Source organism: Serinus canaria, chromosome 4, assembly GCF_022539315.1.
Source record: "Serinus canaria isolate serCan28SL12 chromosome 4, serCan2020, whole genome shotgun sequence".
Classification (NCBI taxonomy): domain Eukaryota; kingdom Metazoa; phylum Chordata; class Aves; order Passeriformes; family Fringillidae; genus Serinus; species Serinus canaria.
This window is the reverse complement of record NC_066317.1, coordinates 20,965,707-20,989,295: the sequence shown is the minus strand read 5'-3', so window position 1 is coordinate 20,989,295 and position 23,589 is coordinate 20,965,707. Positions and strand designations below refer to the sequence as shown.

The window sequence follows — 23,589 nt, the reverse complement described above, 5'->3', positions numbered from 1 at the left end:
GCCCAGGATACCTATCAAGCCCACAGGATGGATGAGGAGCCTGGGCCCAAAGAAGAAGGTAACTTCCCAAGAAAACTACCAGCTCCTGAAAGAGCTGCTCATTTCCATGTTTAACATGCAGAACTGCAGCAAGCCAAAACTCAGCATTTTTTCCTCGGAATGACTCCTACCCATGGGCACCTGGAGGGTTTTAGATTTACTCAAATGGAGCCATAGAACCCAAATGTCCACTGGGTGGCCTGTCAGAGAGGGTGGGATGAAGCTGCTGGTGCTGGCAATGCGTTGGGAGCTCTGTAGAGACATCAAAAACTTTCTGAGGTTGCTGTCCCATGAACAATCCTCAATGGCTTGGAATAACTCCAGTGTGACACTGACAGGGACACTGTCAGTGTCACACTGGAGGGACACTGGAGACACACTCCAGGGACACTGACAGGCACAGCCTGGTGAAACTTGGCATGTCATCCTGAGAAACGTTCATGTCCAGATTTTTGCTCCTCCTCTTTGCCCTTGGTTATCCAGTGTTGTAGGGTAAAGCCCCCTTCAGCAAGAGCTGAGGTTGGAATGGTGGGTTTGTAGTGAGGTGTAGCTGTGACATTGGCATGAGCTTCCTTTGGACAGAAGGTAATCCCAACCAAGCAGAGAACTGGATTCAGCAACTTCTTACATTGCTGCAGTAGGGTGTACCAAAGCTTATCTTTGGTGCCTTAAACCGTGGCCATAAATTTGTCCCGTCAGAGGGACTCTCAGTATCCCTGCTTTGTGTGCCAGAGAGAGCAAGAACGCTGCTGGTGGGAAAGCAAGTGTGGGGCTGCTTGTGTCATGTCTGTGGTGCAGAGGAAGGAATGACATGCCTCAGTTTCACTGGGGAAATGCTTGGATGTCAAAAGCTTGCCACTATATCAAGTTAAAATGAGCATCTCCAGAAGTGACTGAGCTTTTTCATGGTACCATTGAACTGATACTGAATTCCAGGTAGTTGAACAGTCATGTTTTCCCAATATAAGATAAGAGATAGAGGTCTCATGCTATTTAAAGTTTCAGGATATCAGAGGAGCTGATTTTGGTGGCAGCCACCCCATCTCCTTTTCCATCTCTGCATTTGCCAGCTCCAGGATTTGTTTTTTGGTAGCACTGATGCAGTTCTTCATGAGTCAAATCCTAATCAGGTCTTGGAGGTAATCTAGGGGAAAAAAGAAACATCTTTGCATGGTTTATTTGTAAACCTTTTCAATTCAGTGATCTGTTTTCCAGCCCAGGTTATAGCTTCAAAATATGAAAGATCTGGCTTTTAAATTGTTCCCAAATGGCTGTGTCTTGTTGCCAATGGACACAAGTATTTGTGCAACCTCACTGTGAGCTGATGTACGGAAATGGTTTGATTTCAGAACAAGAAGTAAAACAAAAATAACTGAGTTGTAAAGTTTTTGAAGTCAGGCCAGCTCTTTGATGTGACTCTGAGCATGGCTTCACATCCATTTGCAGAAGGAACTGGCAGCAGGGAGAAATATCCCCAGTAGCTACTGGGGCTGAATGCTCAGCTCTCCAGAGCCACATCCTCCCTGGCACAGAGGAGAAGGTGGCAGTCCATGGCAGAAGCACAGGGATAGTGATAAGGAGGGAACTTCTCACGTCCATTTTACCATCAATGCAAAGATGTTACAGAAGAGTACAAAAAAGCCAGACTTTGCAGCTGTCCAGTACAATGAACTGGTCTGATCTTTGGAGGTACATTTGATGCCCTGTCAGTCTGCCACATTTCTGTGGTGCTGTGCAGGGATCCAAGCATGGTTCAATTCCTTGAAGTGACTTTTTATTATTATCATTATTATTATTAATAATAATAACTTAATGGTACAGAGATAATGATAAGGTGTAGACAAATTAGCTAAAGCTGTAAAGTTAATGCTTATGAGCTAAAAGTACATTAAATCACAGCATGAGCACTTTCATCTGTCAGTTTAAGGCAACTCAGTTTATATGCTGTAGTTTTACAGATTTATTTAATTTTCCATAACTTTCTTTAGTACTTTACTGGTATAGTTTATCAAACAAAAATTATCTTAAGAAGGGACTTGTTTCACTTTCTGTTCTGTGTCTGGACATAACCTTCCCCAGGAAGCCTTGGTTGCTCCCTGGGTTCATGTGCTGTACCACCATATAAGTATTAAACCCACTATGAAATTTTTGCTGAATGTTGGAATAAAATGAAAACATGACACACTCTTTTTTTTAGTGTTTTATTTTACAGGGAGCAGAACTGCTGTTTTCTTTGTCTCTTGCATTTATCCAGTATGGTAATCAAATATAATATAAATGACAGGCTGATAATAATGTTAATGATTTTATTTTCTTCTCCCTTCTCAGATCTCCGGAAAACTTTCGAGCAGGAGCCCTTAGGGAAAGAAGTGTCCCTGGAGCAAGAAGTCCTGCTCCAGTGCCGTCCCCCTGAAGGCATCCCAGTAGCTGAGGTGAGCAACAGCAGCAGTGTCTGGCATAGGACATCCTAAGGAAGACCTGATGGGTGGCTAATGGTGCAGTGACTTACATCAGGGCGTGATGAATGGGTGCTAATGGAAAGCTGACTGACTGCTGCTCATAGGCAAGATTGATTGGGACCTGATTAATGGCTTTGGGTTGTGGTGCCTTGCTGGGCAGAGCTGCAGGTGGTCTGGGTTCAGTTTTTTCTTCCCTTTGAAAAATCCTGACTATATCCGGCATCCAGAGGACATGTAGCTGGGGGAACATATTAATATCAGCCTGCTATCTTTTGTTTTGCTTTTAAAGAAAAAAAAATTCTCTTATTCTGAGGGGCACCTTTCAAACATATTTTGATTTTTAGTTTGCCAGACTATATTCCACTCACACGTGTATGCACCACCCTGCCAACTTGGCACAAGAGGATGCAGTACAATACAGGCTCCCAGGTAAAGCAGCATGAGATTTGGGAAAGTAGAGGATGTATTTGCCTGATGAGCCATCTTCAGGGCCTTAGCTGTTTTTCCTGCTGGCTTTTAAGCAAACCCAGAGTGCGTAGCCTATTCTCCCTCTGCAGGAGCCAGCCTACCCTTCAGCAGAATCTGTGCCTGAAAACAGCAGGGAGCCGCAGCTTCCCTAAGTGCAGCGGTGCCTCCAACTTCAGACTCCCAGCTCATGGAAGGGGGGGTCCCTGAGTCACAGGGAAGCCTCTGAAATCCTGAATCCACTGTGGCTGTTATGAGAAAAATTGATTGCTAATGACGGTAATTCCCCTATCTGAATTCTCTTCGGTTTTCCTCTACCAGGCATAGAAGAAACTGTTGCCAATTTGCATTAGGCTAAGTCAGACTGTCATGGCTAAGTAGCAAAGTGGTTGTCACTCAGTGCTCATGACTGATTTCTCAGGAGATGAAGCTTAAAGTGTTACCTCCCCATCTAACCCAAGTTTAGATTTAATCAGAATTGCAGAAACGCGTCCACAAACATCAGAAAGAATAATTAGCACAGAAGATTTTTGCCACTTTCTTGTTCTGTAGGCTGTTTTCTTTCCCCATTAAGATCTCCCAAATTGTAAAGAGTGTTTAGGTCTGCTGAGCCAACTTGCTGACAACTGTAATATTAATCAATTGGGTTTCGTCAGGAACTTAGCAGCGGGTTTTTATTTTCCTTTCTGATGTTTCTTTGCATCAAATCAACATCTTGTTGTACCATGACAGGAGTTTTTGTACTGGGATGTGTTGTTCATGCAGTGCAGGGTAGTAGTGGGGAACTTCATTACCTTTGCTAGAAACAGAGATTAATGCTGGCGGGTAGGTTCATTTTTATGCGCTGTTACAAGCAGCTCTGGAATTTCAGCAGCCAGGCCAATTGTTCCCTCAGAAAGGTCTGTTATACCCAGTCGTGTGGCTGAGGCCCAAACTGCATAATTGAACATGATTTGTGGAAAGTGATCTCTGAAAAAATCCTCTGTGAGCTGCTGCCATAGCAGTTGTGCTTTTTCCTGCCTTCCAGTATCCTGCTCGCTCTGTCAATAGCCCTTCATGAGGGTGCATTGAGTGACTCTGAATCTTACTTGTGCCATGGTCAGGGCAGACACCAATTAACACTTGGCAGGCTCAGAAACCTTATACTCCCTATCTGACATTCAAAAGAACCATTCTCAATGTGGGTTTTTTTCCTCTTCTGACTTTTGAAGTCAGAAAGAGATCAAACACCCAGATTGGACAGCCGCCTAATACAGCCTCTTTGTAGATTCTTTCCAACACTATTAAAAGAACAAAGACCTGAACACTAATGAATATGAATACCTTAATGTGACGCTTTATTACAGCCACTTGCTGAAGCTAGTAAGATAAATTTAAGAAAAAAAAAGGAGAGATGAAAGATAACTTGGTGGGTTGAAGGATTACATGATTATTTTAATTTAAAGATGAATGAGTTCTTTGTTTAAGACTTCATTTATTTGTTTGGAGAAGTTTCTGATATGATGGTACAGATAACTATTAGAAGGGCTTGGGAGAAGGCAGGCAGCAGACTGAGGCTGTTTTCTATCTTGCTGAAACACTGCTTTGATTCCAAGTAAAGTAGGGTAATGCATATGCTGCAGCTGTGAGCAGCATTTCCAAATACTTTGGTGAGCATGTGCTTTAGATTCTTTACACTCTGGAAACTGTGTTTTGTTTAGGATTTTTTCTTACTTACTGGTTTCTGAAGGAGCCACTGTATTTAACACCAAAACAGATGAAGAGAAGCTTACACAGTGAGACTGTACAAGGTGCAGTGTAATGTGTGGAGAGCTGGAGCCCAGAGTCCCAATGTCTTTTGCTTGCTTTTTCTCTTTGATTCCACTCTCCCCCTTAATTCTCTGTTGGGTGTTTAGTTTGTTTTTCTTTTTTTCCTGGTATTTCAAAGTGGTGAGAACAAACATGCTCAGGGATAAATTCTGTCCTCTTTTCAGTATCCGGGGAATTCAGGCTTTTCATTCCCAGCATATTTAATTGCAATTATCTGTGTCAAGCTCTTATGGATCAATGCTAGACCAGATATTAGGAGTACTGAAAAGCTGAACCACACAGCAACATAACAGCTTCTCCAGAGGGCAAGAAGGACAACGACAGAGATGGGCAGGCAAAGCTTTTAAAGCAGCACTTACCAGTCCCTCAGATCCACTAGTACATGACAAGCATTGAAGCAGGCTCGGGTCATTGGCACTATGAAAAAAAAAGAAAAAGTCAAAATCCAAATACAAACAGATGTGTTAAAATACACCAGCCTCAGGTTCTGAGGTCAAGTCAAAGTACATCTCCTTGTTCCCTTGGGACAATGTAAGGAACTAAGGGTTTCCATGGTCTCTGGAAAAACAGAGCTATAAAGAGAGATAACAGAAATATCAGCTCCTGTGCCATCACACATCCCTGCCCACCAGCCCCGACCAGCGTGGGTGTCAGCTGCACCATGGCATCCCTCCCCACTCCCAGGTTTATGACCAATATCAAGCTGAACAAACCTGCAGGTTCTGAACCACCCAGGTAAATGTTTGGGCTGTCCCAAGGCATGGCCCAGGCAAGCAGCAGAAGGACCAGCACAGGTGCTGTTATACTGAGGTTTCTGCACATAGCTGAGAGGGAAAGGGGCAAGCTCACATGTTCCTGCTGTGACAAAAAGAGGAAAAAATGAGTGGACATAGAAACAAACAGCACCCTGCCCTAGCTCTATGCTTCTCTGCCTTCTGCTTTCCCCCAGTGGGGAGAAGTAGGGTGAGGTGGTGAGATCAGCAGTCTGACCCGCCAGCCTTGCGCTCAGTGGATATCAGATAGTAGCAGCTCCCCAGCATGAACAGAAACATCCATTTCAGTTCCACTCTGCTCTCTGTGTTTGATTCTCTAGACCTAACCTGTGAAGGCAGGAAGGATCCCATTCTGTGACGCTCCAACAGTAATGGCTGAGTTGGTAGCAATTAACCCCTTAGCTCATTTAACTTGTTCTTTGAAAGACATTGGCATCGTATTGCATGTGATAAAATATAGTTAGAGACACTGAGTCTCATCAAATTAGCTCATTTGGGTAGGTTATAGATCAAAACACAAATGAGATGTAAGATTGGTTAATATGCCATAAGCTGCCAGATGAACTTTTGCATTGAAATGTATGATTTGTGGAGCCTTTAACAGGGGGGTAATTGCTTCTTTAATTTTAATTGAGGTGTTTCACACAGTAATTTAATTGCAGAACAGGGTGTAGTGTACAGTTTGGTGACCCAGTTGGGTTTAAAACTGCATGTGATATTTATCCACATTCATGGCTTTAATTAGGAACTAGAGCAAGGGGGAAAGGATCACTGAGTCAAGAGGCAGAAGAGAGGGTTTTGCCAAGTCAAGATGACTGTGACACAAACTTTTTTCAGCTGCTCTTGCCCAGGCAAAGGCTGGTGGAAGCTAGGAACTTCTACAAATAGGCAGGTCCCTCTAATTGATTATTATTATGACTGCTGTTTGTGTTGTTTCCTGAGAACCTCTTATGTTTTGCAGCAGTTATCCCTTAATTGGGAGTTCATGTGTATGCATTTCCATGCAGGTGTGTGTCACTGAGACAGTGTTTTATATTCGCAGCAGGAAAGCGAGTGCCAGGAGAGACAAGTAGAAGAGTTTGTGGCCACAAATGTTAATTGCTGAAAAGTGGCACTGTCCTTTGCAGTTCCTTGTGACATACAGCACAACTGCCTTTGAGTGTCAGTGAGAGGAAGAGTGGGGAGGGGGAGGCATATTTGTGTAAAGAAGGAGCACAGCCCAAAATTAGTGGGGGCTGCTCATCCTTTGCTTTGGAGAGCCTTTGAGTAAGGTCTGGCCATGCAGGCCTGTCCTCCAAACGTACAGGATAAGGCACCCTGCAATTGTCAGCCCCTAGTCCCCTACATTTCTGTCTCTTAACATACATTTTATCTCCCAGCCTACTGGTGGGTGGTCAAGTCACTCTTGAAAAGCATGAGACATTGGTTACAACCTCCTGCTTGAAGGACAGGTTTGCATTTGGGTTTGTGCTTTCCTGGGAAGTACCCTGACTACTAGATTATTAGATAGCCTTGTTTTTACATTTCCTGCCAGTTCATTTCCCCAGGGCAGAAACCCATGCCATGGAGCACAGATCTTCTTGCAGAACTGCTCTTTTGGAGGCCTGACTTTTCTACAGCACCTACCCCATACTTTTCCTTTCTAGTCCACTTCCACTGATGCCAGTGTAAGTGAGGACAGAGCACGCTCCAAAGTGAATCCAGTTGCTGCACAATTCAGTTCAGGGAAGGATGATCTGTGGGACTGGAGAACAGTCAGGCTTCCAGTTCCTCCATGAAATATTACAATGGGAGATTTTCTACAAGAGCACTGACACAAAGCCTGCTAGCTTATCCTCTTCTCTACAGCTGGCTATCTGTGGCAAAGACAGCTCTGGGATTCTGGTTTAGCTAACACAACCTATCTGTCTATAAGCCTAATAGTGCCAAAAGTGCCAGTCAGCATGTGAGCTATGGGCCTCCAGTTCAAGCTCCTCTTTCAGGTGGGAAAAGAAGCCCAGCAGCTTCTGATGGCCACATAGCAGGTGCTATGGTTTTTATTTAATAATGCCATGATCTGTGTCTGAATTTGAGACTCTGTGCAATAAAGTTCTCTATCTGCTGCTACCCGTCCACCTCAGAAGTTTATTCTGAGGCTCAACTTCCCAGTTGTGCATAAAGCAAAGCTGTAATGGGGCTGGAGACATCCAGCATCTGTACATACACCCTGCAAGCAGAAAGGTGGATATATGTGTAATTAAGGAGGTGTTTCCACAGCAGGAACAACAATTCTCCTTATTGGCAGCAGAAGCACAATTAGAACAACTGAACAAAATACCATGGTGGTTTTCATTTGCTGTCTCATTCTCAGTATGTTTGGCAGTCTCTCAGACCTGTAATTTCAGTTGCTTTCAGATCACTTCTTTTTCCTTTTATATTCAATCTTAAATGTGTATGGAATATCTTTCCAGTAAATAGTACAGAGAGGACAGCATCCTCTTCAGCAGACACAGCAACTTCCCCAGTTGCTGGGATGAAACCAGATCCAAAATCAAATAACATTTTTCAAAGAGGCACTCGAGTCTCACGGTACCTAAAATTGTTGCTGGCTCATATGAAAACTGCTAGAGTTTTCTCAGTCTCACTTAGACATCTTGTACTGTGTCCAAATCGGTAGTTAGTTGGTTTGTTTCACAAATGCCTTATTACTGGAATGTGTGTGTGTGTGTGTGTGTGTGTGTGTGTGTGTGTGTTAAAATCCAGGTGAATCTGGGGATCTGAGAATTCCCTGGATTTGGAGGTGATGCCAGCTCAGCAGGCTCTGCTGCAAGGCAAGCTGTGCCACTGGGACCAGTTGGCACAGGGGCAGAGAACACCAGCCACAATCCAGAGTGGATGGGGAACCAGATGGAAAGCAATTCTGCTGTGTCAACCAGGCATGGGGAAGGCACGGGTGCAATGTTCTCGCCTTCCAAAATTACAAATTGCCTTTCATCAAGGCAAGACTCTTGCTGCTCCCAGATGTTAGCATCTTGTTTCTTGTGGAAAATGGCACTGGCAGGCTTTGTCTGTGTCTGGAGGGTAAAAGACTTGCTGTTTTCAAGCAAGGAGCAGGTGCTGCTTGCTCTAAAGGTGACCCTAGGGCAGGTTGGTGCAGAGAAGGCAATGAGCAACTGCGATCCAGAACCCAGACCCTGCCAACTTAGCTTTTGAGATTGCCAGATGTGTAGGGAACAACTCTTATGATCAAGAGGGCAGCATCTAGATGAGATCATGTTCCTTTTCCATCCTTGGGTTTCTTTCAGAGCAGATGTGTTTCTGCTCTACCAGTTTCTAAAACAGTCACGCATATGCAAGTGTGCCAAGAGATTTAAGTGCCTAAGAATGCTGGTAACTTGGTATGGCTAAATTTGTATCAGCAATTAGCTTCTGTAATAGGTTTTCCTGCATGTGTAATCACTTGTGTGATTTATGTACCCTGTGTTCATTTAGTCTGCACAGAAGCCTGGCCTGGCTTTGTAAGTCTTAGTCTCTGTGTGTGCTGCTGCTGTAAACACCCAGTGGCAACACAGGGTTGGCCGCAGCTCCCAGGTAGAGCTGAGGTGTTATTGCAGTTTTCTGCTCTTGCTGATGGTCTTGCTTTTCGTGTTGGGTGGCATGTGGCAGGTTCCTTCTGTTAATTAGAACAAATGTGCCAATTATGTTAATGTATCTCCCGATACCAATCAGTGAGTGATTAGAGACAACACATCTGTCTCTCACCAGGGAGCAGGATGACAGAAAAGGCACTACAAGGTATGTTGTTCTAAATTAGGGACACCTTGGATCGTGCCTTCCCCCCCTGGCCACAGGGACAGCTCAGTCTCCTGCAGGCTCGCTTGCCAGCCCATTAGCAGCCCTGGATGTGCAGCTCCAGTGCAGCTGGCAGGATCCGTGTGCCTCATGGAACTGCAAGTTGCATCCAGAGTGCTAAGAAGCTCTGACCAAAAGGTAGCTGGCTCCAGGTGTGCTCTAGGTTCTCAGCATCTGCAGATTCTGTTGGTCAGGTTTCCATTCACCACTTTCACATCTCAATTGAGCGTCCTTCTCTTGCTAGTCAGTTTGCAAACATATAACAAAAATATCTTCTTGTGTAGAAAACTAGCAAAAAGAAAAAGGATTTTGTGTCTACTTTGTTCCAGGGGTTTAGTATATGACAAAAAACATGTGTAAGTTATTGTAATTTTCCATAGCTGTCATCCCCCAGAGGGTACACTTATCCCATCCTTCATGGCATAACTTTTGCCAATTAAATGATTGCTGTTATGATAAGGAAAAAACTGATCCCATGCTTTTTCTACATATATGCATGACCATCAGTACATTTATCAATAACAGCTGGAGGGATGTGCCTGATTTAATTGAATACGTAGAGCTAGGTGCATGTTCAGGAATTGTTGTGATTATAGCCAGCAAATATACATCCTTAATATTTAGGCAAAAGCAAACATCTACTCTAGAACATCTGAAGAGAGATGAAAAATAGAGGCATGAGAGTGTGATTTGGTATGACCTTGAAGTCAGGCTTTTGAGCATTTTTAAAAGCCCATTTATATCCTGTTGGTCCTCTGTCCACTTCCCTGCAGGCATACAGGTCTCTGGCACACAAGTGTCCAGTCCCTTAGCTGCCAGTAACTATTATTCAGGCTGCAGAATTAAATTCAGGATAAGTTTCTGCACTGACTGGATTAACAGCCTATTTCAGCAAGGGGGCTGAACCTTGGGGAATGACATGGCATCAAAAGAGATCTTTGCTTTTAACTTCTGTGGTAACAGTTTGCATACTTGTCACTCATAAATCAAACTGTCTCATTCTGCTTGCTTCTCTTCTGTATTTGACACCTGATCTCTCCCTACTTACGTGACAGAACAACCCTACTCCCACCTCCTCTGGTTACCTCGAAAAAAATAACCTGAGGTTTGGAGGTGCTGCGCTCTGCAGTCACCTGCACCATAAAAAATAGGTCCAACATTAATTGAAAATAAGTACCAACAACAGTCTCACATATTGTAGTTTGTTTAAGTAGTCCCAATTTCTACAAGGACTGAGGGAGAAAATACAACCACTAGAGGGTTGTTCTTTTTTTTGTGTTGCTCGACTGATGGCTAAAATATGTGTGAAAGGAGACTCCCACTGCTTGTCAAATCATCCATCAGTTCCTTCCTTCAGGTTTGACATTAGAGTTTGCAACATTAACAGACAGCATAAAAACCTGGATGCCAGAAGACTAAACTAGATATATTTAAGAGATACTTTGTAAAAGAGATGGCATTTAGACATGCACATACAGTACTGATGTACTGTCAGAAAGAAAAGGACATCCTGTTGTTCTTAAAACTTTTACTGTTAGTAAATTCTGTGAGACATTAGGTGAAAAAGGATTTTTTTCCTAAGAGATTTGGTGTAGAGCCAGAGGCAATATACTGAATTATACAGAGCTGCTTTGTTTTATGATTTTTTTTTGCATTGGCAACTTCTCTTTTCATATTTTCTTTGGTGGTTTTGCAGGGATGATAGGGAATTCAATGCTTACAGCTTTAATTTTGTCTACTCATTTGAGACCCAGATTGAATATGTATGTGTGCTTTTGCAGAGAGAGAAAATGTTGCAGAATAGTGGAAAAAATAACCACATGCTTGGGCATGGAGCCTTGAGAATACCAAAGGCTGCTAGAGTATATTCTTGGATGGGCATACCAGAAATATTTTAAACTTAGACCATGTAGACTGTAGTCCTGTCCTTACTGGTGTCCTGGTATCCTCAGTATGCAAAGCAGAGGAAGAGTACAGGCAGATTTGAAGTGGGATGTACACAGCTCTGGCAGTGTGTGTAGCATCTTTTACAGCCCTGGCATAACCATCCCAGAAATAAACAGTGACATTAAAACAAAAGAAACACATGGGTTTTGTGTGAGAGGCAGCAGTTAAATGGCAGCATACCACTGATGGAGATAAGCTCCTGGCTTGTTTTTTCAGTCTAGAATTCATGCAGACTTGGCCTGCAGGTGAGGAAGGAGCTAAATATTGCCATTGACTGAACAGGAATCTGTCTGTCTTGATTACACCTGAAACCTATTAGGATTCAAGAAAGGCGGAAAAAACAAGTTTAGTCATTCTGTCAAGGAAAAACAGATTATTGACTAAGAGCTTGTATCTTCCACGGTGAAACATGATTGGGATAGTGACAGAAATACAGCCTCCAAAGTTTTATGTCTTTTTCTTCCTCCCCTGTTCCTTGCAGACACACGTATCCATTTCCAGAGCCCTTGTTGCACCACTGTCTTTCAGCTCCGCAGTATCGACAGCTGTGAGGCTGCCACATCCCACAGTGATGTGCTGTGAAAGAGAGGGGCTCAAATCAAGCCTTCCTTGCAGCAGTGGCTCTGCATTGACTAAAGGTGTAAATCTTTGGAAGCAGCTCATACCTGAAGTGCATCCACCCAAACTGGAGTAGGGGAGCTGGAGCTGCTTAAGGCAGGGCTAGAGGTGGGGAGTGGGTGGTGGGCACCTATAATCCAAGCTCACATCTGCCAGCACTGCTCTTGATAAAGCATTGGCTGGCTTTATCTGGGGGTGAATTGAGCCCTCTGTGTTGAACACCAGGAGAAATCATTGTTTTTTCTCACCAGGGTTTGGAGCAGTCTGTACAGCTGTGTCACGTGGCTTTTGGGGTATGTCAGTGCTTGGGTAGTTCCTCAAAACTCTTTAGAAAAGGGGGCCTTGTGAGAGAAGGACTTGGCAGCTAGCACCTCATGAGTCCAGTGGGTTGCTTGTGGTTATTTATTGAATCCTGGGCACAGGCTGAAGTGATCCAGTGACGTGAAGGCCCAGCTTTGATCCATCGAGGGCCCCAGTCCTGTCCTTCAGCACACTTAGTTCAAATGAAAACGAGCTACTAGATTTGCAGCCAAACTATATTAGAGTGGCTCACAGCAGTCAGCTGGGATATAACAGGGTGTTTTCTAAGGAAGGCAATAAAAAGAATATTGTCTAGATTGAAAACCTCATATTAAAAATATTTTTCTGTGCAACCAAGGAAATCATGCTTTATTAAAGTAAAATATAGCTTACACAAATAAAGAGGAAAAATAAGCACTGATGTCCTTGTGATTTCCTATTTCCCTGGTAACTGACTCCATTTTGTTTCATTTGCTTTGAAGGCAGACAATGTGCATGTGAGTGCAAATGTACTTAAAAATATTGGGGTTTGTGATTTCTTAGTGCTACAGTAGAAAGGCTCTTGGTAGAGACTCTAATGGTTTTAGACCAGGTCAGGTACCTACAAGGTTACTGCATTACTAACTGCCTGATTAGGCAAGATATGGAAAACAATGGGTGAGATCTGTGCTGATTTACTGTTTCTGATGTTGGCGGAGAATTTTCTGTTTGCAGATATGCTCCTAAGATATCACCCTTTTTTTTTCTTGCCTTACTTTTGACTCTGAAAGCACAGACCAGCTTTTCCCTGTACAGTACCTGGCAGCCTTTGAAAATGCATTGATGTTTTCAAGGCAAGGCAAGACAGCTGTTGAGTGGGTGGGTGGATGGGATGAAAGGGGGCTGGAAGGAAAGAGTAGGCATGAAGAGTGTTCTCCTGTTTTTCTGCCCTGGTGTTTTATTTCAGTTGGTGGTGTTCATCAGGTGAGTCCTTTGTCACATGCTCATAGTGTTTTCTGGGATGAACAACATAATCCCAGATACTGTGTCTGTCCATATTGTTGTGACTTGTTGCTGACTCACTGCCTTCCCTCTGGCCCTTTGAACCCCCAAGGTGGAGTGGCTGAAGAATGAAGAGGTGATTGATCCTGTGGAAGACAGAAACTTTTACATCACCATTGATCATAACCTGATCATCAAGCAAGCCCGGCTTTCTGACACTGCCAATTACACCTGTGTGGCAAAAAACATTGTGGCCAAAAGGAAAAGCACCACAGCCACTGTGATAGTCTATGGTAGGTGATGCCTTGTACTATTGCAGGTGGATGGACACACACTCAGAGCAGGAGGTGGGGCAGGAGTGGAGTGCACAATGCCCTTGTGCAGCTCTGGCTGCAGTCAGTGTCCAGGCTGGGCTGCCTGTGCTGCCTGGTGACTTGCAGCCACACATGGAGACTGCAGTCAGGGGGCACTGCTAAAATCCATCAGGAGTCTGATGACTTGTCTTATTAGTGACAGGCAATGGTGTAAAAGGAGGAAGAGCCCCCCCTGCACAAACAGCCTCATTGGAGAGAAGGTGGCTGCTCCCATTGCTGTAACACACACTGGCTGCATACAGCAAGGAGCCACCAGGGCACATCCTCCAGCAGGAATGTCCGAGGCATGGCTTATTACCAAAACAGTTCATTTTCTTAGTGACCCTTTTCTGAAATAAGAGTGAAACTGATAGAGAGTTTGTGCTTTCAGCGACTGGTAAGAGTGTCAGAGCTCATCAGAATCCACCACCTTCTTACAGCTCTTTAAATAAGCTTATTTTTGTTGCCTACTTCCAAAACATACCCTGACACCAAGAGCAAAGAGGCAAAGCTTTCTGGGACTGCAATTCATAGGCACACAGCCTAGCTTGAAACTAAACATCAGGGGAATATAAAGCATGGGATATCATTATTCTGTGTCAGTATCCACAGTCCTGATATGACTGAGGCAGGCCATGCTTTGGCTGGGAAAGGATGGGATTCCCTCCTAGGGTGTCTTCCAGCCTGTGTTGCTCTGCAGCTATGCCTCGCCAGTCCAAGCCTTTGCCCCTGCAGAGTTACTTCCCCAAATTCATTCCAGGTGGGGGCATCCACCAGAACAAAACCTGCTCTGATTATGTGCCAGCTGAACTGAACTGGTGTTTCTTACAATCAGCTTAATTATAGGATAGACAAGTAGGAAAAAAATCCCTATGATTATCCCTAATATTCATTTCATATTCAGGGTAGCAGTTAGATTTAATTGTGAGCAGTTGCTTCTCTGAAGTTACAATGAGGGCTTTTTACTTCAGTTTTTATAGAAAACTGACTGAATTGAGTTGATTAGCAGTGCTTTTGGTATTGAGGGATGGACCATGCAAGAGCACTATGTTTTGTAACTGAGATGAATGCAGAAATATAAAGATGTAGGCATACTATAACCCTTCCTCACACATATAAAGAATTTTTTTCAAAAGTGTATTCAAGAGACATGTGCAGGGAGCAGGCATTTTCATGGGTTTTGCTGCCAGAGCTGCTTAAGGGTTGTGTCATATCACAAACATTTGGGTTTAGGGAATCCGAGCAGTGAATATGTTATTACCCATACCTGACAATCACCATATTATGTAGAAGAGCACAACTCCGTCTTCATTCCTCCATCTATCCCAGAAACTGTGATGGATAAAAAGGAGAGTCGGTATAAATAACTTCCCAGAAATAAATATCTTCCCAAAGTCCAACAGCAAGAAAAGCATTTAGCGTTAGCTCATTCTGAACAGCTTAGTGAGGTGCTGGGACATTTGTGGATGCACCAGCTATGTCCACAGAGGGGTAAGTGAAGTTGTCCTAACATCCTGAATTAACTTTCTTGAAAGAAAGGAAAAGAAAATATTTGATATATAATCAAAGCATGGGGGTCTCTTAGCATGCATATGTGATGGGTGCATCTGAGCATGAGTGGGAGTGCAGGTTATCTCCCTCTGGAAAACAGTGCAGCTTTCAGAGCACGGGCTTCTGGCTGCCAGAGCTCCCTAAACCTGCAGGGATTTTGGTCATACACACTCCACCAGGCGCTTAAGGCTGGGTCAGGTTTGTTTTCAGGATAAGGCAGGTCACCTGCCAAACCTAATAGTCATCAAGTGATGGTTTTCATTCAGCATCAGCATTTCTTCAGCTTGTGCAGTGACTTCTGGAGTACACTTGGTGTGCTGGAGATGTGGGTTTGTGCCTGTTCAGTGTTGATTCACGTGCCATGTCTAGTGGTCACTGTTCGAGGCTGCATGACACAGAGCCAGAAGGGTCTTGGGGCTGCCCAGGCTGAGCTATTTGTGTGACCACTCTCCTTTTCTCTCTCTCTGCAGTGAATGGAGGCTGGTCCACCTGGACAGAGTGGTCTGTGTGCAACAGCCGCTGCGGGAGAGGCTTCCAGAAGCGCACCAGGACCTGCACCAACCCTGCCCCGCTCAACGGCGGCGCCTTCTGCGAGGGCCAGAGCGTCCAGAAAATAGCTTGCACCACTCTGTGTCCAGGTTCAGTATGAGCAGCACACATAAATGTCCTCAGTCGTTTCAGGAGAATGCTATTCGTTGCAAAAGCTTTTCATTAATAATTAATCAAACATCTCAGGGAATTAATATTCAATTGTAGTGCATAACCAGATAAAACAGTGAGCACATCATATCAAGCAGCACAGGTTCCAGCCCTTCTTTTGCACACTGCTTGCACTGTGGTCTCAGCTCTTACAATTCAGGAGATTTGGGGAGCATTCAGAGCTTCAAAACGTAGTAGATAAAGGTTGAAAGCCCTGGAAAAAAATTGGGATTCGAATATAGAAAGCAACTGTGATGTAAATATATTTGCAATGTCTGTTCAGTCCAGCTGTCTCAGCAAGTAAAGCATCTGGGATGTGGATATTAAATTTGAGGCAGATGTTTACCTGACATATACAATCCTCAAATACAAAGGCATTTTTATTGGAAAGAGATGTGCATCCGTACTTTTGGGAATTATTTAAATGTAGACTTCTGAAAAATATAAAATTGTTTCAGGACATGAAATGTAGTTGGTGACTTCTTGTGATAAAATTCAGCCATCTGTCCTACTCTCCAGTGCTCTCCTACTATGACCCACTCTAATCGATGGCAGTAAGGCCATCTTCAGCTTGTGAAGTTTGGTAATCCAGCTCTCTCACTGGAACAATTTTATATATTGTTCTTTAGCTGTTCATTTTAGTGCTTTTGAAAATAATTGCAGGATTTTGAAAGGTGCTAAACAAATCCCTGATCATGTGAAATAAATTGGTGCCTCTAGAAATTTCTTTCAACAGAGAATATCTAACATTAAATACCTTCCTATTAAAGAAGAATTTCTGGAAAAGTCTAACCTTTGTGTTAAAAATGCCACCCCCCCGCAACAAAATTAAATCACAGATTCCTGACTTGTTGCTTGTACACTTTGAGCATAGATAAACTGGTTAGAAGTTTATATAAAGGGGAGGAAAGACCAGAAATGGGGCCAGAGCAGAGAGAAAGGAGATGTGGGTGTGAGTGTGCATTTACAGGCCAGAAGTAGAAGAGCAGGCTGATGATCCTTCTGCCTTGCCAGGAAGGGCTGGGAGTTGCAGGCGGGTGTGTGCTGACACATGCATCCCTCTGCCTTGGTCTCACTGTTGTGGATCCCTAACAAGTTGTGTCCTCTCCTTGTCTCAGTGGATGGCAAGTGGACATCCTGGAGCAAGTGGTCCACCTGTGGCACGGAGTGCACCCACTGGCGCCGCAGAGAGTGCACGGCCCCAGCTCCCAAGAATGGGGGCAAGGACTGCGAGGGGCTGGTGCTGCAGTCCAAGAACTGCACAGATGGGCTCTGCATGCAGGGTAAGTGCTCTCTCCAGGATCTGGGATGTACGTGGCAAACCCTGAAATAACTGCACGTCAGCATCAATGACTAAATTCACAGAACCGTTTGTAGGAGAAATGAGTTAGGGACCAGTTCTCAATCAGCCTGGACACCCCACTCCTCTTGTCTGGAATATGGAACAGTGAAGAATTAGAAAGAATCATAACAGAGCCTTCTACTGCCTGCCCTCCCCAGCAAACAGCCCTCCTCTCAGCATCTGTCCAGAGAAACTTGGCAGTAGCTCTTACAGCACTGCATATGGAAAAATAGAGCATTTAGAGCAAAGCCAGCATTTCCAAAAGAGTAAACTTGTCCAAGCAGATCAGCTTCTGACTTCTTACTGTCAGGAATGGTGAGTGCATGTATTTCTATTTATAATAGTTACACTCCCTTTTCAATTTTGGGTGACCTGTGGTAGAAGGAGGTACACTGCATCAATGCAGTGGTGATGCAGACTTCCTATCTGGTTGGCAGCATGCTGCAGCCTCATGAAGATCAGCTTTAGCACTGAAGTCTATTCCACCTGTCGTAGTCCTGCCTTTCTGACTAATAGAGAGAGAAGAAAAGAAAAGCAGGTTTTTAAGTGTAATTCTGACATACACTGATGAACAATTATTCAGCTCTATATTTCATCCCTTCTCAAAAATGAGGTCTTCTCTGCTCTGCTGGTGCATCAAAACTCCCTTTCACATTTCATTAGTAAGCCAGAATCCTCACATACAGCTCTTTCCTATTCCTTCATCCCATCTCTCTGCAGTACTTCTCTGTCAAGCCCAAGCTCTCTGTTGTCCAAGGAGTTGTGGCTGTACCTATCCAGTACCTCTGTGTCCAGATCATAAAATGCTTTGAGTTCTATCAAAAAAAAAAGGAGTAAAGAATCCTTACTCTCTGAGGCAGGTTACTTTTGACTGAAATATTCATCTTGACAGAAAATGATGCTTCCAGCTAATAAATTGGTCTGCTCTTTGAAAAAGTGCTATGTAGGATAGCTCCAATGTTGGTAGTGATCTCTGAGCTACCCTATGGACAGCATGACCATTTACTTTGAGGTTTCCCAGATTTACAAATATCTCCCTCGATGTGGCTCACACAAGCATTTCCATCATGTTAAAAGCTATTAGTCAATGTCAGTGGTCTATAAAGCTGTAATCCCTCAAAACACTTGTTTTTATGGTGAATTTGGAAAGGTAACATTCAGAACTCCTCTCCTTTTCATTTCTAAGGATAAGAAAAAAAATCCAGCTCTATGTTACTATATAACACCTTGGTGACTTTTATTGTAGGGAAGCTAATGCACCCCTAGTTCCAGCAGTGTTAATAAGTCATTATGGCAAATTAGGAGGAAAAGATGCATTTCCCCACACAGAAGAGCTCTTCACTATCAGATTATATTTAGACAGGTGTATGTCATCTTTGTGTATGTGCATAAAGAGAGCCATTTAAGCAGAAATCTTGTGGAAAAGTAGATATAATAGTACAGCAGAATAAAAGCCCTGTAGGGATCTCATTTATCTGTTGATGGTATATTGCATTTTATTTGTGAAAGTGGATGCTGAGTATAAAGTAGAGGTCTTCAGCAGGAGAGAGGGTGAAAATGTTGTGAATCCTATTCTGCTTCATATATATGTATATAAAAAATGGTAATGAAAAATATGCAGTCACATAATGACCTGCTTAGCTCCAGGGACCATGATAATCCTTCAGTGCTGGAATTTAATGGCAGTGTTTTAATGGTGTCTTTATACTCTCAGGGTTTCATATACCTGTAAAACTTCCAGTCCTGCTCCCTGATCCATCACTGCTGAGAAGATTGATTTGCTGTACTTTGTGGCAGTGTGCCTGCTGCTCTCTCTCTCTCTCTCTCCTTCCCTCTCTTTTTATTTATTTATCTTTCTCAGTTTATGCAAAATCAATCTGAACACTTACATTTTTGCTTGTGTGGATTTAAATTCTTAGCAAATCTGCCTGCTGAGCCAGGAAGACGAACAGCATTCCTTTAATTCCTAAAACAACATGCCTCTTTCCACATTATTTGAGGCTTTGGGGGTCTGGGCTGGAACTGACAATTCTCTTAGCCTGGGCACCTGTAGATTCACCACAGTCTTTTCCAGTGGCTTCCTGCCACTGGGTCTGACATGGCACATCTGGTGTGGAGGAAGATTCAGCCACCTTTTCTCTGTGGCCACAGCCCCCTGGGAGATCTGTTGGCCAGCTGCTTACCTGCACCATAGTCAAATCCTGTTCCTAGGTGCCCTTGTGCTGCCTCCTTGCTGCCAGTCTTTACTGAGAGCCTGAAGCTTGACACCATGGGTGTAGCTGAGGTCAAAAGATTAGTAGGCAGACACTCTGCCAGGAGTCACTAGCCTGTTGCTCTGACAAAAACTCACTTGTAAATATATATCTCTATATAGCTGTGTGTAAAAGACATCCTGGAAAATGCTGGATTGAATGAGTCCAATTTACAAGCCCTTTCTCTTCCAGTCTATTATTCACTTCAGTAGCATCAGCTGGATAAATCAATAAGCTCTTTCATCAGACTGCCCCTGCTCCAGCAAAGAGCACAAGCCTGCACCACTATCGATTTCTGTGGGGATAAAAACAGTGGAGCTTTCTCCATCCCTTGTAATTACAGTATTTTACACCCAAAGCTGTAGTTTGTGCTTACCACTAACTGAGGCATTTCTCATGCAACTCTGCTGCTGCATTTATTCAGACTAATCATCTTGCTGGTACACACATACTCTCCCGTAGCCAGTAGTTTGTGTTTTTCTGTTAACATGAAGGGATGAACAGCCATTAAACTAGAGAGCCCACAGAGAGCCAGCAGGCTGAATTGAAGAGGAAAAGCAGATGTAGTGAAAATTTAGGGCAGTCATTGCTATTTTAGGTTTTCAAGTACACAATATTGTCTAGCAGTTCCCATTATAACAATTTCATAATTCCCATAATAGCATTAATAAGATCTTCTGGAACAAAATCTGCTGTAGGTGTAAGAAGAATTGGCTGGTTACCACCCACGCTAGTTGCATTATTGCCACCATGGTTGCATTATTTCCCACTTGATGTGTGAGTACTATGGTAAATACTTCAGTGCAAGGAACAACACTTTTAAAGGCACGCACTGCATCTCACAGGGGATTGCTGTAAACTGAAGCACTGCAATTAGCCCTTCCCTTCTATCACCTAATGACTTTGGTGGGTGTTTTGTGCGAGGAATGAGAAAGCAAAGCTCTCTCCTGCTGCCTCAAACCTCAGTACAAGTAGTTCCCTTCACTAGGTCACAAACATTTTTAAAGCAATGTACCAGGGGAAGTGTTTTGCTGGACTCAGTTTGGAACTGAGTCCAGCAAAACACTTGTGTGGTACAAAACACAAAACGAGATCACTTGTGTGGTACAAAACTGCTGCTTTTCCTTTGCATTATGTGTAAAATTCTGCTGATAGTCAAGAAGAGGGGCACAAACTATGAGGAGAGTTGGATGTGCTTCATGGTTATGTTGAAGGCTTATTACCTCAGTTGTGACATGCAGCTGTCATGCTCACAGCAGGTCACATATATCCTTTCTGTTGAGGATCTGAAGTGACAGTGTTCAGATCTGTATTGTCCCTGTCCTGAATGAGTAAGTACAGCAGGTCCATAGGCATGAGGTTGGTGCCTGCTGGTCTTTTAGGCTTTACTGAAATCATGCCTGGGATGTGCAGGGTTGGCACTAGCTCAGTCAGAGGGAGAAAACCAGTGCCCCTTTTTCTGCTCACTTTTGGCTTTAGTCGACCACTGTGGCTTTTCATAAAAGGCTGGCTAAGTTGTGCTTTTTTTTTTTTTTTTTCAAAACACAAAGCTAACTCTCTTACAGCAACAAGCAAGATAATACAGAAGCACATGTTGTTGCTTGAGGACTATGAGTTATATAGTTACACAAATAGTACTGTTGCTCTGTGAAATAAAATTGCTTTCTTTATACTGTCTCACAATATGGAATAAAAATCTGTCATTGAATAGGAACAAAAGGAAATTTCCACCTGTGAATCATTGCCAAGGGTCATCAGATCCAGTATGGAATTTCCCTCTGTTTCTTGAGCATGAAAACACTGAGATGTTCTACTGTAATTTTAAAAAAGTGGAAGAAAAGATTCAAAATATCTTCACCTGTTGCTACAGTACTCTGGACTGACCCTCAGGTCACTCTGGTCTTCTCCCTTCATGCAGCTCAACTACTTGGAAATGCAAGTAGCAGATGCACCACTGGAGGAAAAGACACCATACCATGGTGCAGATGTTATCACCTGACAAGTAATGCCATTCCTTCTTAGAAATGCTGCCTCCTAGTCAAGAGTGAATTGATGTGACATGGTGACAGCAAATCTGTATTTGCTGAGTGCTCTGAAATCCTCCTCTGAAAAGCAGTGTGAAGTTCATAAGGCTTCCTCTTGCAATGATAGTGCCTAAGCAAGTGGAAAAAGATGCAGTTTATCCTGCTTGGGTATTAAATGGCAAAATGCTTCCCTTTTCCAGTCTTGTCTCTGTTTATACAGGTCCTGAGTAGAAAGCAAAGTTATCCTGATACTAGCATCTCTTTCTTTCCAAAACATACATATTCTGCACATGTCCTGCTTGGTAAATGTAACATGTCAGAAACTCTGATGGAATCAGAATTCGTTTCCCTTTTTGGCTTGATTTGAAAGCAGGCATTCAGGGAAGAATTACAGGGCAGCTTGATGAGGACCACAGGTCCACCAGAGCAGATCAGTGTGCAAAGAGCAGGGGAATGTTTTCCAAGCTCCAGAAGGTAAGCAGAAGTCTCTCAAGGGAGACTGCAACAGAAGCCTGTGTGCGAAGAGGAATGAAATAAAACCTTTTATTAAGAGCATGTGGGTCAAGAGAGAACTTCTAATACATTCAGGCTGTCAGCATAATGATTCAGCCACCTGGCCTGTTTTGGCCTAGCAGGGGGAGTTCATTCATTTGAAGCAGGCATCTCATCTGTTCCTAGAGGAAGTTTTCCATAATATTGGTTTTTGATATGAGTAAAGGGATGTGTTATTCTGTTTTCTACCCAGCTACTATGTAATAGTGTGGCAGCCAAGGGAGTTTATGCACACATTTCAGAGTTATGACTCATCTCTATTTTATTGTAGTGACATGAAAAATCCCCAGCTGAGAAGCATCCGTGCTCTAATGGGCCCTGTGCAACTGAGGGCTCTTGCCTAGAAAACCAACTGCTTGAAGCAGATAAAAGTGTGGGGAGAAAGTAGAAATGCAGAGCCACAGGCAGAACCCAAGGCACTGAAATCCCTGTGTCTTAACCCCAATCAGTTCAGAAAGAGCCACCTCCACATTATTTTTAAAGAAAGCAAGTGCTGTAAGATCTCTAGGCTGTTTTCAAAAATCTGCACTAATTAAAAAAAATATTATAGCTATGCAGAGAAGAGAAAAAAGACAACCTTGTCCATCTATACTTTTCATTCTTCTTTATCCTCCTAGGTTTTCTTTTATTCTTCCCTATTTCTCTACACATTAAAAGCTCAAAAAGTTACTCAGATAGATGAAAGAAGCATTCAAATCCTATGAAGTCTAACTGATATATCGATTTAATTGTAGAAGAAAACCACCCTATAGAGAGACAATAATGTACAACAATTTTTATTAGCCTTGTCATATACAAAGGTGGATATATTTCATTATTTTTGCTTTTCTATCAGGGTGTCATGCAGGGCAACGTTACATGAGCACCTGAAGGCTCATCAAGGAGTAAATGAAACAATCAGAAGTAAAACTCAGTGCTCTCTGTTTCTAAATCTGGACTAACAAAATTATTGGCAGCATGCTTAGACGAAAACTCATGTTGGGGAAGGAAGTTTCTGGAATTTGGGAAGCAAACAAGCTGATCAGCTGATTCTGGAGTTTCTGGACTTGTTGAGGTTATAAGTTGGGCAGTAGAAGTTACCTTATGTGTGAGTATACAAACCTGCCAAAGATTTTTATACCTGTTCCATGTGGATAATGTATGCTTTCCATGACCCTTTCTGTCCAGCATCCTTAACAGTTTTGATCCCCTCTCCTAGATCCTCTTGCAATTGTCCCTTCCTTCATCTAGCTGTTTGCCATGTATCCTCTCTCCAGTGGTGTCCCTTGTCCTCACCTCAGTGCCCTTGTCCCGCTATAGCAAAGTGAACCCCAGCAAGTCTCTCTAGCATTCAATCATTGCAAGAGTGGAATTCACAAATACACATCAAGTGAATTGCAGTGCTGGGCATGTGTTTACTTCTGCTGTCAAACATGCATAACAAACACAGTCCTGAGGTTCTACTAAAGACTGACAAAAGGTTTAACTAAAAGGTCAAAGTCCTCAACTGCAAAAGACTGTGTAATGTCAAACTTGGATACTCTAATCCACATCAAATTTCAGACACAAGTTATCCTTCTCTTCCATCTTCCCTTGTTCCCATACAGATGTCATG

General features: G+C 43.2%; 1 protein-coding gene across 1 annotated transcript in view; it reads left to right on the top strand.

Moving 5' to 3' along the window:
* UNC5C (unc-5 netrin receptor C) overlaps positions 1-23,589 on the top strand; it is a 243,763-nt gene that overhangs the window by 184,342 nt on the left and 35,832 nt on the right. The window contains exons 4-7 of the mRNA XM_009101296.4: positions 2,368-2,471; positions 13,335-13,515; positions 15,597-15,764; positions 16,944-17,108. Coding sequence (XP_009099544.3) covers positions 2,368-2,471; positions 13,335-13,515; positions 15,597-15,764; positions 16,944-17,108 — 618 coding nt within the window. The remainder of the gene's footprint in view (positions 1-2,367; positions 2,472-13,334; positions 13,516-15,596; positions 15,765-16,943; positions 17,109-23,589) is intronic.